General features: G+C 52.7%; 1 protein-coding gene across 2 annotated transcripts in view; it reads left to right on the top strand.

Moving 5' to 3' along the window:
* The first annotated feature begins 554 nt into the window (after nucleotides 1–554).
* OSBP2 (oxysterol binding protein 2) overlaps nucleotides 555–14,369 on the top strand; it is a 105,400-nt gene continuing 91,585 nt past the window's right edge. Inside the window, exons 1-2 of one of the 2 annotated variants that reach the window (XM_032705973.1) lie at nucleotides 555–862; nucleotides 8,875–8,952. In XM_032705973.1, the coding sequence (XP_032561864.1) occupies nucleotides 570–862; nucleotides 8,875–8,952 (371 nt within the window). In that variant the 5' untranslated portion in view covers nucleotides 555–569. The remainder of the gene's footprint in view (nucleotides 863–8,874; nucleotides 8,953–14,369) is intronic. The other variant, XM_032705975.1, reaches the window with a different exon arrangement.

The following is a 14,369-nucleotide window of genomic DNA, read 5'->3' as shown; positions in this document are numbered from 1 at the left end:
AGTAAGGGAAGAGGGAAGGGAAGAGAGAAGGGAAGGGAAGAGGGAAGGGAAGAAGGGAAGAGGGAAGGGAAAGGAAGTGAGGAGGGAAGGGCCCTCAGCAGATGGGGACACCTGGCTGGGCAGCACCTGCCACTGACCCCTTGGCGCCCCGTGGAGAAGGGACACCTCAGGCATAAAATCCAGGCCCATGGGCTGGGATGAGAGGGGGGGAGCAGCTGAGAGGGACAGCAGGATGGGGCTTTTCCTCCTGGCAGGGAAGACAGTCCCAAGGAGGATTTTTTTATGGGAAAATTTGTATGGGAACTATAATTTTTTATATCCCAATTTTTTATATCCCCCCCTCACTCCCCCGACACGAAATGGCGGCGGGGGGTCAAAATGGCGGGGGGGGCTGAGGGGCCGTTCCCGCCCCGCCACCGGGGGGCGCGCGCCGCCGCCCCCCCTCGGCCCCCCCGTCCCCCCCCCCCGTCCCCCCGCGGTCACGTGGCGGCGGCGCCGCCCCCGGTCGGCGCGGACGGGCCGGGGCGGCCCCGCGAGCGGCGGAGCCTCGGCCGGGCCCCGCGGGGTCTATGGGGAAGGCGGCCGCGCTCTGCGCCGGCGGCACCCGCGGGCTGGTCTCGCTCCTCAGCGCCGTGCCCTGCCTGGCCTGCCACGAGCTGCCGGCCATGAGCAGCGAGCCGGGCGGCCGCGGCGGCGGCGGCGGAGGAGGAGGAGGAGGAGGGGGGGGTCCGGCGGGGGGTCCGCCCGCCGCCCCCCCGGGCTCCGACACCTACAAGGGGTGGCTCTTCAAGTGGACCAACTACCTGAAGGGCTACCAGCGCCGCTGGTTCGTGCTCAGCAACGGGCTGCTCAGCTACTACAGGTACCGGGGCAGGGGCCGCGGGGGCTGCGCTGCCGCGCGGCCGAAATCGCTGCGTGTTACTCCGTTCGGGCTTGCTTTCCTCTGCCAAGGCCACAGTCGGGTTTTGGTCTTCCAGAGCCGTGGACAGTGCGAGTCCCCCCAGGACCGCCTGCCCGTGGGTCTCCCATCCATCTCTCCCTCCCTTCCTCCTGCTGCAGCTCCAGCTGCTGGAACTGCCCGGACTGAGCAAACCTTCCAGCAAAACAATCCGAAAACGTTGTCCCTGTGCTGTGCAACCTGCTCCTGCTGCTGGTTCCCTGCCAGGCAGGATGCCAGAGCATGGGAATCCTTGTCCCGGCCGTGCCTGTGGCTGCGAGCGCTGCGGCGGCCGGGGAAGGATGGGATGGGCTGGGATGTTGTGCCTGGGCTGGGATGTTGTGCCTGGGCTGGGATGTTGTGCCTGGGCTGGGATGTTGTGCCTGGGCTGGGATGTTGTGCCTGGGCTGGGATGTTGTGCCTGGGCTGGGATGTTGTGCCTGGGCTGGGATGTTGTGCCTGGGCTGGGATGTTGTGCCTGGGCTGGGATGTTGTGCCTGGGCTGGGATGTTGTGCCTGGGCTGGGATGTTGTGCCTGGGCTGGGATGTTGTGCCTGGGCTGGGATGTTGTGCCTGGGCTGGCAGCCCGGGCTCCGGCTGCGTTCCTGGGGGAAGGAGGGAAGCTCCAGCACTCGGCAGAGATTCCAGCCTGGCTCTCTGTGCTGTCAGACGGGCTGTGGGCTCAGGGAGGAGCGTGTCAGACACCCCGAGGCTGCGAGCTGGGGATCCAAAGTGATGTCATCCTTGGAGGTTCTCTTGTGCTTTGTGTCTCAGCTCAGTGCTGAAAACACTAACGTGGATGTTGGTGTTTTTATCCTTTAGGAAGGTGTCCCTGGCCATGGCAGGGGGAGGAATGAGGTGAGGTTTAAGGTCCCTTCCAACCCAAACCACTCTGTGGTTTGGATCATGTTTATTCTTGTCACTTGGAACACAATTGCTCTGTCAGCTTCAGTATTGTGGAACAGACGTTGGCTGTACTTCAGGACACGGAAGCAATCCCAGATATTGAAGATGGTTGAGCTTTATAAAGAATAAGTCTTTAAAGTGCCAAACCCCCTGAGAGAGGAATTCTCTGTGAAGGCTACGCCAGAGCTGTTTTTCCTCCCGACACAAAGTTCATCAGCTGATTTCCTCTCTGCTCCAGCTGCTGACACTTAGCCTGAAGCAGATCCCAGAGCTTCAGCTCCCTGTCAGGTGTGACTATAAACTCCTCCAGCTCTAAGAAGCATCTGGAACCTTGGTCCTGGGGTGAGACTGTGGCAGGTAACAGGGCAGAAGTTCAGCGATGTGTTTATCTACTTGGAATTGTTTGAAACCCCCCAAGAACTTAAGCCAAACAAAAACACCCCCACAAGAATGAAGTTACCTCCCAGTAATTCAGCTAATTTGCTTGTAATCCTTTCTGGAATGTTTTAACTCTGCCCCAGATCCGCCCCCCAGAGCTGTGTGGCTCCAAGAGGCTGTTGGAGTTAATGCTCCACTTATAACCATGTCAGAAAACTATTTTTCTGTTTTGATGCCAAGTCTGTCCTGAGCAAACAAGTGGTTTTCTTCAGCAGCATTATTTTAGATGGGAACAACCGGGTTTATTTTAAGACAATTTGATCTGTTTTAGGCTGAAACACCAAACAGAAACACCCAAGGAAATTATTCTGAGCAGCATGTGAAGGAGTTGAAACTTTGTGGAGCTTTCAGGCAGGGCAGACCTGCAGCAGCTGCTCCAGGGATGCTGGAGGATTTTGTGCTTCTTTTCATTGCTGGGCTTGATGACAACTGAATTAATTTGGTTGTGAGTCAGGAGTACAAAAATACAGTGCAGAACACGTGGTAAAATCTTTCTTAGATGGAGAAAAACCTCCATGATACTCTTCAAACCCAGTGCTCTGGAATAGTGGCTGTGTCAGCTGGAATTGCCCATCTCAGAGTGCTCCTGGGAGACAGTCTGGGGTAAAAACTGGCAGTTTTGTTCTGATATAACTTCCAGGTCACTGGCAGGACTGAGGCAGCTTCAGGTATCAGGCTATGTGTTTTCACTGACCTTCCCTGTGAGCAGACAGCCCAGGCAGGACAGGGACTGCTGCCTGTTTCACTGACACACAGGATATATCTATATTTATATATATTCTGTAAAGGTTTCTGGCATTCTGTGAGCCACAGGTCTTGCTTTCTGCTGGCTCTTTGTGTCCTTCCCAGCTTGGCAGGTCCATGCCAGAAGTGTCCTTTTGTGTCCTTGCAGGTGAACTGCTGCACTCTCCTTGTTTTGTCACCTTGGTAGATGGAGTTTGGCTGCACAACCCACCTGATTTAGCTGCTGGCTGCTCAGGAGTAGCTTCATAGAAACTTCACTTTGCTTGTGCTCTAAAATCATCCAGACTGGGGAAGCTGCCTCCTTGTGTGGATTGATTTTGTTCCAGATTGGAGCTTTTTGTTTCATTTGGATTTCCTGCCGTTCGCTCTTTAGCTTTAAACCCCAGCCTGTCTCGTTGCCTGTGATTCCTGGTGATTCCTGGTAGGACTTTTGTTTGTAGAGTTGAGCTCTTGAAATCCTGGGTGTTCCCTGGGGATCTGGTCGTGCCTGTGTGTGGGTGGGCTCTGTGCCATCCTTTGGGAGCTGCTCTGTGTGGTTTGCTCCAGCACCAGGTGTGATGCCTCTTTGCTGCCCCATTGGTCTCACAGGGACAGTTTGCCAAATTAAAGCTTCTCTTTTCCCTCACTGGAGTATTTAAAGCCTCCCGTATCTCTGCTACATCAATGAAGACATCAGGTCTTGCTGCCAGCAAAGCTTCATGTGCTTTTGCTTTTGCTTTGTGTGTACTCTAAACCTGTGGAAAATAACAGCTGAGGAATTCTTGCAGACTTCCTGTGCAGAACCCTCCTCTGGAGTGAGGTGTGTGGATTTAGAAAGCTCCTAGATAGTTGGACCATTTTAATTTCGTTGATGGCCCCTCGTAGGTTGGTTTTTGACCAGGTTTTCTGGCTGATTTGGAAATCAGCAGTGATGCTGGTGTGGGAGGGCAGTTTGGGGATGGCACGACTCGTCTGCTTGACTTGCTAATGATCCAAACTCCCTCTCTGAACTCCTCTGTCACTCAGATTTATCATTATCTATAATTAGCGACTCTGTATGAGAGAATCTAATCACCTTGAACAGATAAGTGTTTTCAAGGAGATTAGAGAGGATCTTCAGGTGAGTATTAACTCATCAAGGATTGGCTCATGTGATCATCGATGCGATGAGTGTCTGTTCTCCCAGCAGCTTTCTCACCTTTCAGGGGCTCAGGTTTCGTGTTGGCTCCTCTGTGGGTTGCTCTGCAGCTGGTTACCTGTGGGTTGGGTGTCTGAAGAACCCCCAGCAGTGCTTTTTATGGGCACAGGATGGAACAAAAGCAGTGGCAAATGGAGAGGGGAAAACCACGTCTGCTGTGTGATGTGGTCATTGTTGTGGAGTGAAAGGCTTCTCCAGTGAGGAGCATTAACTCCCCTCATGGCTCTGCTCTTAGAGCAGTGCTGGGTGCCTGGGGCGGTTCAGCTGTCTTGTCTGGGTTTTATCCTGCAGCTCATTTCCCTGGAAAAGCTGTTTCCCAGAGCAGCATTCACCAGCTCTGTTTATCCAGCAATTAACTCTTGGCTGGCATTGTAAGGGCTTGAGCACAACCCAGAGGGGCTTTTCTTGCTTCTCGTGCTGAGACTCCACTGAAAGCTGAGGTGAGGAGTTCAGCTTGAAAACTGCTGCTGACAGAAGAGACCTGGAGGGAACTGAGGGCTTCCGGAAGAGACCTTGGAACCTCTAATCCAGAGCCTGTTCCATGCAGGGCCTCCCAGTGAGGTTGCTCAGGACCTTGAGCTGCTGAGGTTTGGATGTCACAGAATCACAGAGTCATTTGGGTTGGCAAACCCCTCTGAGATCATTGAGTCCAACCAGCACTGTCAAGGCCACCACTAACCCGTGTCCTCAAGTGGCACATGCACACACACAGCTTTTAAATCCCTCCAGGGAAGGTTACTCCAGCCCTGGCATGGGCAGCTGTGCCAGGGCTGGACAACCCTTTCTATTAAGAAATTTTCCAATACCCAACCTGACCCTCCCCTGGCACAACTTGAGGCCGTTTCCTCTCCTCCTGTCCCTTGTTCCCTGGGAGCAGAGCCCGACACCCCCTCCCTCCTGTCAGGGAGTTGCAGAGAGTGAGAAGGTCCCCCCTGAGCCTCCTTTTCTCCAGGCTGAGCCCCCCCCAGCTCCCTCAGCCACTCCTGGTGCTCCAGACCCTGAAATCTCCAAGGTACAAGATTGCAGAGCCTCTCCACGCCCCTCTTCCAGTGTTGGACCAACCTTGGGGGAGAAACGTTTCCTTATATTTAGCTTGTACATAATAAAATGAGGCAATACAGTCTCCTAGAATGATTTTTGTAACACCTCTTCCCTCTGCAGACAAGTCCTGGAGTGTTTGTCACCCTTGAGTGCTGGAGCATGCAGGTTTCCAGGAGAGCCCTGGAGCTCCTGGTGACTTTGAGTTCCTTGTTTTTAAACAGTGATTAATAATTGGTGTTCCCAGTCATCTTGTTTTCCCATGGCACTTGCTGCATCCATATGGTGCTTTGCTGTTGCTCCTTGCTCGTTATTTGCCCATGCTGGAGGCAGCTTCTCCCTGTGCTGTGTCCCTGGGGACAGGGTGCTGGCACAGCTCCGTGGGGACATGGCATGTCCACGTGGCATTCCGGGGGTACTGTGGGGCGAGGGCAGTGATGCTCTTTGGGCTGCTGCTTCCAGCCTGGATTGCTCTGCTCCCAGGATGGTGCTGTGGAGGGGGTTGGCATCACTTGACTCCAAACAGCAGCTACTGCTGATGCTGCAGGAGGGTGTCAGACATGGATCTTGTCCTTAAGGATGTTTCTGTCATGGCCTGGTTACTGGTGCTGTGTGAGGGGTTTTACAGCTGCTGCCTGGTTCTGTTTGCTGGCTGCAAACTGCAGTGAGAGCTGTGAACTCTGTTGATGCTTTATTTCTACCCATATCATCTTAAATCAAGTATAGTTGATTGATTTGTTCCATCCCTGGAAGGGATGGCCAGGTTGGAAGGGGCTTGGAGCACCCTGGGCTAGTGGAAGGTGTCCCTGCCCATGGCAGGGGGTAGGATGGGATGAGCTTTAAAAATCCCTTTCAACCCAAACCGTTCTGAATTTCTGTGACTCTCTACTGGCCCAAATGCTTCATTTGATGAAATCGTAGCAGAAATAACTGGCTTGTCTTGTGCAGAACTAAACTTTGAGAGGGGCAGAGCACTGCTGTTCTTGTGGAACACAGCAGCAGCCTGTGTTGCTGTCTCAAGGTCAGTCGTGTGGGGAACCCTCAGGTAGTGTTGCTCACACTGCAGTTTTCCCCCCTGGAGCAGTTTGCAGGCGTGAAGTGTGTTCATGGGCTCAGCTGCTCAGGTCGTCACCAGGGTGAGGTGCCTGGCACCCGTTTCTGGTCTCAGTTGTCCCAGCTTCCATTGCTGGAGCACATGTGGGTGTCGGTGCCCCTCTGCTGTCCCTGTCAAGAGCAGGGGGTCACTGCCCAGCCCTTTGTCTCTCCCACAGGGTGCTGGAGCTGCCTCAGCTCTGCCTTTTTCAGCTCTGCCTTTGGAGTGGGCTGGCCCTGCTCTGGGACATCCAGGGCCGTGCTGAGGAGCAGAGGTTGGAGTGGGCTGTCTGTGCCTCAGGACATCCAAGGCTGTGCTCAGCCCTGGATAACTCTCTCAGGCCCTCGGTCCGTGTGCTGCCGGCGGTGCTACCGGGTGCTCCAGGAGCTCTCTTTGGCTCCAGAGGTGACTGCCATCACCTGCCTCTTGGCTGTAGCTCCTCTCCCTGTCTTCTTCCAGGGAGATATGTGTTCAGCTCCATCCTGACTTGCTCCAGTTACAGGTTTAAGTTGGTGCTTGCACGGCCTGTCATCCTCTGTGCCCACAGTGAGTCACCGGGGAAGGAGCTGATCTTTCTTGTCAGGAGTAATGTGAGGAACCTGCTGTGCTTTCCCCTGTAATATCCCTTGTATCCTGCTTGATTTCCTCCCAAACAGGAGTTTTCAACCAGTGCAGCGAGCTCTGTAACTCATCTCTGAACAACATGGGCACTCCTTACTTGTAGGTTGATTGATGCTGCAGCGGGGTCAGACTGTTGAGCTTCTCTGTATTGTTTGTGCTTGTGTATCAATTGTTGGAGCTGAGTAACCCACCCTGGTAATATTAGGTAACTGAAGTGTTATCAGTGATATCAGAGCCCTTTTCTCCCTGTAGGTCTGTTCAGCTCTAGTGCTGATGGCCCACAGCTCACCCTGAAATGTGAGTTGTCAGGAGAGCAGGCAGGCAGCATCCTGGAGATTTTTCCCTAAATAGGATAGTTCTTCCAAACCTGAGCTAACTGGAGGTGTTAAATATCCCTTCAGACCCTTATTATGCCATTCAATTATCATAATCATTCCTACAGCACGTTGGCAGGGATCTTTCCTACACTTTACATCAGCCTTTGTTTGGTTTTGCTCAAAAAGCTCGTTTAATAATTAATGACATAATGTTCCTGTGTGTGCCGGCTGCGGGCTGGGCAACAGAGCTGGAGGAGGAGAGCAGAGCCGGCTGTGCCGTGGTGCCGGGGCAGTGATTGCTGACTCACAGGGCCAGCGCTGAGCCCTCGGGCTGCCAACGGATCAGCGGCGGAATTAAACTTGCAGATGGGGAGCGTGGGACTGTGCGGCACTGACAGCCCCGCGCCGAGAGCAGAACAAATCAGAACAAATCTCCTCCTTGGTCCCGTGCCAGGCACTTGGGATTCACTTCCCCGGGCTCCTGGCGGTGCTGGTTTGTCCCTGGCTTGTGCTGACCCGGCCTGGCCTCCTGCTGTCCCCCGGTGGTGCTGCTCGGGGTGTGACAGGGCTGGGGGTTGGAGCTGCTCACAGGTTGTCCTGCAGCTCTCGGCGCTGACTCGGGCAGTGGTGGAGCTGCTGCCGTGTCAGCACCATCGTGTCACAACCCCTGTGTCACAACCCCTTGTCACCTGTGTTTTCCCTGCATCCAGCTGCCCTTCCTTTCACACCCTGCCGGGCCAAACTGTGTTTCTATTCACTCTGCTGGTTTTTTTTTTTTTTTTTTTAATCTTTATCTAACTCTTCAAGGCTATTTCTGTTTTGAATCACGACCGGATAGATGTATGTCCCTGTGGTGACTCAGGGGGAGGTCCTTCATTCCCTAAAAATAGTCTTAATTCTCCAAATCTTTTGGATGAGAGCACTGTCTGGGCACACGTGGCTGGTTAAAGCAGCTTCTGCAATGCATGTGGGGGTAAATATGGGGGATAGGAGTCTGTGCCTTTCTCTTTTCCTGCTTTAACCCAAAGCAGTGATTCTTAAGCTGTTATTAATAGGTAGAGCAGGTTTCTGCTGGGAACTTTATAAAAACAGAGCGGGAGAATGTTACCCTTGGGACCTGCAGGTTGTGTATTGCTGGCATGTGTGAGATCCTCTCAGTTCAGGCTGGTTGGTTGGCACAGATACCTGAACACTGTGGCTGGATGGGCTCCTAAAGAACAGCAGAGTCCTTCCCATGGCACAGCCACAGATGTGACACAGGGGCTGGCAGTGGTGACCTGGATGGGAGCAAAGCTCCTTTGGGAGGTCGCTTGGCCTCCTGGTGCTGGTGATACATTCGGGTCCATTGCTCTGTTTCCTCAGGGCTGCTCCCAGTGCCATGGGGCAGCGAGTGCCGCCGTGTTTGCAGCGATTCCATGTTGGTGTTCCCAGCTGACTTGGTGCTTTGTGCCTGTCAGTCACCCGAGCGCAGAATTAGAGTATTTGTCACAGCAGCAAATATCCATGGCAACTAATTCCCCAGTTCTGGGAATCTTCATGATTTTTGAAGTTTCTCTTTTCCTGTGAAATGCACAGGGGTGGTTCCACAAACTTTTTTTTTCAGGTCTTCTGCAACTGTCAGGAGTGGTGGCTCTTCTTGGAGGCGTGTGAAAAATACACCGGTCCGAGTTCGGAAGATGGGGTGAGTTTGGGTGGATTTGGCTGCAGCATGGATGTGGGTGCCTGGGACATGCCTCTGCTTTCCAGGACTGTGCAGGAGACCACAGGATTAAAGAAGCACCTTTTTATCACAGAAATGTGGAGTTGCCATGCAGCAGGTGGGGATGTCACCTGTGCCCTCAGCTCGTGAGGAGTCAGTGATGTTGTGTCAGGGCAGGCTCAGGTTGGATCTCAGGCAAAGGTTCTTCCCCTAGAGGGTGGTTGGGCACTGACCAGGCTCCCCAGGGCAGTGGGCACAGCCCCAAGGCTGCCAGAGCTCCAGGAGGGTTTGGACAACACTCTGAGGGACAGGGTGGGATTGTTGGGTGTCTGTGCAGGGCCTGGAGTTGGACTGGATGTTCCTGATGGGTTCTTCCCAACTCAGGACGTTCTGTGATTCCAAAGTTTCAGCCTTTGGTTTGAAGACCTTTCTGGAGGCTCTGGCTGGGAGCCCTCAGGTGGTGCTGTGTGCCTGGTGTCAGGGTGTGTTGTTCAGCAGCCCCATCCTGTATTTTTGGAAGAGTGAGACCTCCCAGCTTTGCTGTTTCCAAACCTGCAGGTTGCTGTGCCTGATGCTGGACGCTGTTTATCCGCTGTTTATCATTCCCAGGTTACCACTGAGGTGGTTCCCAGCACAGCTTGTAGAGCAAAAGGCACTGCAGGTTTATAGGGTGTGGTGAGGTGAGACTAATCCCTGGCTTTATTTTATCCCAACAGTGTTTGCCATTCTTTGTCCGTTGGGTCTCTGTGGTCTGTGTGGGGGAGAGGCTACTTTGGGCTCCCTGGGATGGAATTTTTATAAGAAGGAGGAGGAGAGTGCTCAAACCAAAAGTCATTTTGTGATGGTACAAAGGTGAAAATCATCATAATACTGTGTAACTTGTACTGATCATGCACAGCACTATGAACTCCCCCACAGAACTGGACTTTCCTTGTCTTGCCATGAGCTGTGGGACTCCCTTTGGAACCTGGTGTGGTGTTTGTGCTCCCAGTAGCCATTTCCTCTCAGGAGTTGATTAGGAGTACCTATGACTTGATTGTTTTTTGGTAGATGTGATGGGATTCCACTCCATTAGTCACAGTATTTGCTGTATAATGTCATTATTAACGGGTGAGTGCCCTCCCAGCCGGGCTGTGGGTGATGCCAAGTGGAGCAGAGAGGTCACAAGTCTGGATTTCAGAGGGACCATGACAGGCTGGAGTAACAGGATAGTGGGAGCCCTGTGATGTTCAGCAGAGGCAAACACCAGCCCTGCTCTGGGGTTCCTGACTCGAAGCAGCTTTGCAGAAGAGCCCTTGGGAAAAACAAGGTGACCAGGAGTCGCCAGAGGTCAGTGGTGGTTTGGCTGCTCAGCAGAGGTGCAGCGTGTCGAGGGAAGGGCCCGTCCCCTCTGCTCAGCACTGGGTGCCCTGGCTGGGCTGTGGGTCTGATTTGGGGGTCCCAGGGTGAGGCTGGAGGGGAGAAGGGATGTGGGTGTGCTCAGGTTGGAGCAGGGGAGGAGAGGGGAGACCCACAGTCTGTGATGAGGGTGTGAGAGGACAGAGCCCGGCTCTGCTCTCTCAGGAGGAGATAGTAGGCTGGTACCAGCACATGGGAAATCCTGCATGGACACATGGAAACGTGTTTAGCTGGGAGTGAGGGCTGAACACTTGGGGTCTATTCCAGCTGTGGATACATGGGGTACTGAGCAGCCTGATTTGGATGCAGGTGCTCAGGGCAGGAGGCTGAACCTGAGGCCTCCTGAGGTGCCTTCCAGACACATTTCATGTACCATTCTATGGTAGTTTGGTTTCTGACAGTAGGTTTACCTTCAGCTCTCTGGATGCTGATGGGGGTGATGAAAAGCTGTGTCATGTCTGTGGCTTGTCCTGGAGCCCTGGTGGTTCCTGTGTCTGTTCATAGAGTTCCCCACTTCCATGGCACCCTAAATTGAGGGAAGGATATCTTCCTGACACTGGGACAGCCTGAGGATTGTCAAGCCAAACTTAGGGTGGGATTAAGCTGTGCTTTGCTGCTCTTCCTCTGTTTCTTTCCTTTACACCACAAGGAAAGCAATAAAGACTTCCAGTTAAAAAAATTATGGATGCAAGCTGCTTGGAAGTTTACTTTTAAACTTGGAAGTTGACTTGCAGAGATCTAGAAATTAATCCTTTTGCCCTGTAACAAACCCATTTTTCCCTCCTTCCAGCCTACAGACATCCAGCCAGGAATTGTCGCTTGTAAGTACCTGCAGAGGCTGCAGTTCCATGTCCCAGCACACACAATTACTGGATTGGAATGAATTCTGCTGCACATCTGCAGCCCTAAGGTCTCTTCACAGCACAGGAGTGAAATCTCAGGCTGCCCATAGTTGATATTCTGTGTTTTGGGGCCGTTACAGTTAATTTATTACCTGCCACCCCCTGCTACAAGCATGAAGCACGTGCTGTGGGAACGGGACTGATTCCATCAGGATTTGTACATTTGAGTTCCAAGTGCACAAAACCTGAACAGCCTGAGTGGTTTTGAGAGTCAAATTCTGCTGGCAGTGGAGACTGTGGATGCTGCAGGGAATCAGTGATGCGTTTGTAGGAAGCACTGGGATCATCACGTGGCTGCTGTGCCTGGCATTCCACAGGGTCAGGCTGTGCCTGGCATTCCACAGGGTCAGGCCGGGGGTTGGAACAGCTGGAGGAGCTGCATGAGTTTGAATCATGGAATCATGGAATGGTTTGGTTTGGAAGGGACCTTAAAGCTCATCTCATTCCATCCCCTGCCACGGGCAGGGACACCTTCCACCAGCCCAGGTTGCTCCAAGCCCCGTCCAACCTGGCCTTGGACACTTGCAGGGATCCAGGGGCAGCCACAGCTTCTCTGGGCAACCTGTGCCAGGGCCTCCCCACCCTCACAGCCAACAATTCCTTCCCAATCTCCCATCTATCCCTGCCCTCTGGCAGTGGGAAGCCACTCCCTGTGTCCTGTCCCTCCATCCCTTGTCCCCAGTCCCTCTCCAGCTCTCCTGGAGCCCCTTTAGGCCCTGCAAGGGGCTCTCAGCTATCTCTGGAGCCTTCTCTTGTCCAGGTTGAACAATCCCAATTCTCTCAGCCTTAATGTAGTGTGTTTTTAATGTTGGGAACTTGGTCCAAGGTGTTTGTTTCCATGAAGATTTACAATTCCTGTAATTTTAGGAAGAAGAACTTGTAAAGTAGTTAAAACACCAATAATAAGTGGTCTCTAATCCCACAGACATTGTCCTGAAGTGAGGCATCCTCATGGGTATGGAGGGAATTAAAGTTTTGTTTCACATTCAAGACACCATCCTTTAAATATTCCTGCTGTTTTCCATTTGCCTTTTAAAGGGAATAAGTTAAATCCAGTGAACCCTGTGTCCTATGTGGCTTGTACATAAAATCCACTGTTATCATGAGGTGTATTTTTAATTTACAAATTTGAAATATACCATTACACCATATAATGTACCATTACACCATAGTGGAGTTTTTAATTTAGAGATTGTGGTTTATTTATGGAACTGCTGCTTTGATCTAAACCCAGCAGAGGTGCTTCAAGTCCCTGTTTGTGAGGGCACATCCTTCTGCCTGCTGTGATGGGCACCTTTATCCCTTAAATCCAACCTCACAAGAAATGTTTGTGCTGCAGCAGGTCTCTATAAAAAGAATCTGCTCCCATGTGCAAGTGTTGTAGTCGGAACAGCTCAGCTTAAGTGAGCGTGGATTTGATGTGATCCCACTTGCTTACTTGGGAAAAAGGGCATTGTGCTGCTTTTCACTGGTGTGTGCTCCTTGATGTCATAGAATCGTGGAATATCCTGTGTTGGAAGGGACCCACAGGGATCATTGAAGTCCAGCTCCTGGAATATGTTGATATGGGACCATTTGATTCCCTACATTAGCCTGGCTTCTGTCCTCTCTTCCAGCATTGCCTTTTACCCTGGTAAAATAAAAAATAAACAGAAAATTGAAGGTTTAAATAAAAATGGGTAGAGAAAGTAAGAAAGATCAGTTTTCATGCTTGAAAGCAGTTTGGTGGATCCTGGGAAGGAAAGAGGAGGCTGAACACAGCTTTATTTGTCACCTGCATGTGGCTCTGCTCTGGAAACCAGCTGAGCACTGAGCTGTGTTCCTCTGCAGCCCAGCTGGGCTCTTCCTCCTCCCCTGGGAACGCTTCCCATGTCCATCCTGCAGCGCTTTGGACTCCTTTGGTGGAATCCTTCCCATGGCAGAATTTGCTGGGCTGAGACCCCCAGGGCTTGGGGTCCTTCCTGGCAGCTGCTGGACAGAGGGGACATGAACCACTTCTTGGAGTCACTCTGAGGAGCACGTGGATACAGAGGGTGCTTCTAGGCCCAGCTTGGCCTTTTCTATCTGTAGAAATGTTTGTATAAGGTTTATAATATATAAGTTTAAAGCTGCAGACCAGCATTCATCTCCCTGCTGTTGGCTGGAGCAAACATAAAGCTGTGGAAAAGCTCTGGAGAGCTGTTTTCCTTCTGGTACTGGCTGAACTTGTGGTGTTTGTTGTTGCAGGTGGATCTGTCCCTGTCTGGGGATCCACTGGGAGTGTGGATCACTGCAGGGAGAGCTGCTGAGGCACACAGCAAATCTCTGCTGCTTCTCCTGTTTTCCCTGTTGTTTCTCTGTGCTGGCAAAGCACCCAGTGTGTGTGTGTTTGCTCTCTTGTTACCTCTCTCCTTCCTTCCTCCGGTGGAATTTGTGCTGAGGAGCAACCAGAGCCCTGTGTTGTGTCCCAGCACTCTGAGGTTGCAGTTGTTGGGGAGGCAGAGGAGGAGGTGTTTGGAGGAGGGGAGCGTTGGATGCGGCTCCTACGGAAATGGATTCTGCTGAGGCTGAGGGCTAAAAATAACCTGTTCCCAGCCCTGTCCCTGTGACGGGAACTGCTGGACATGAGCACTCAGGGACCCAAGGTTTTCATGTCCTCTGTGAAGCACCAGGGCCTGGAACTGCACTGGGGCTTTGGGACCTGCTGGCAAAATCCTGCTGCTTCCCAGGAGCCCCAGCGGGTGGGTGGGCTGGGGGGTGTCTGGACAAGCAACGTGCAAAATGGGGTTTTGCTCGTGCAAAAAAACCCCCTAGAGGTGGCTTAAAAGAAGGCTGGAAAGGGACTTTGGGCAAGGGCCTGGAGTGACAGAACCAAAGAGTCCCCACAAGACCAAAGGCTTCCCACTGCCAGAGGGCAGGGTTTGATGGGATATTGGGAAGGAATTGTTCCCTGTGAGGGTGGGGAGGCCCTGGCCCAGGTTGCCCAGAGAAGCTGTGGCTGCCCCTGGATCCCTGGAAGTGTCCAAGGCCAGGCTGGACAGGGCTTGGAGCAACCTGGGCTGGTGGGAGATGTCCCTGCCCATGGCAGAGGATGGAACAGGATGAGCTTTAATGTCCTTT

This window comes from Chiroxiphia lanceolata, chromosome 18 (genome assembly GCF_009829145.1).
Source record: "Chiroxiphia lanceolata isolate bChiLan1 chromosome 18, bChiLan1.pri, whole genome shotgun sequence".
Taxonomy (NCBI): domain Eukaryota; kingdom Metazoa; phylum Chordata; class Aves; order Passeriformes; family Pipridae; genus Chiroxiphia; species Chiroxiphia lanceolata.
This window is presented reverse-complemented; position numbering and strand designations above follow the sequence as displayed.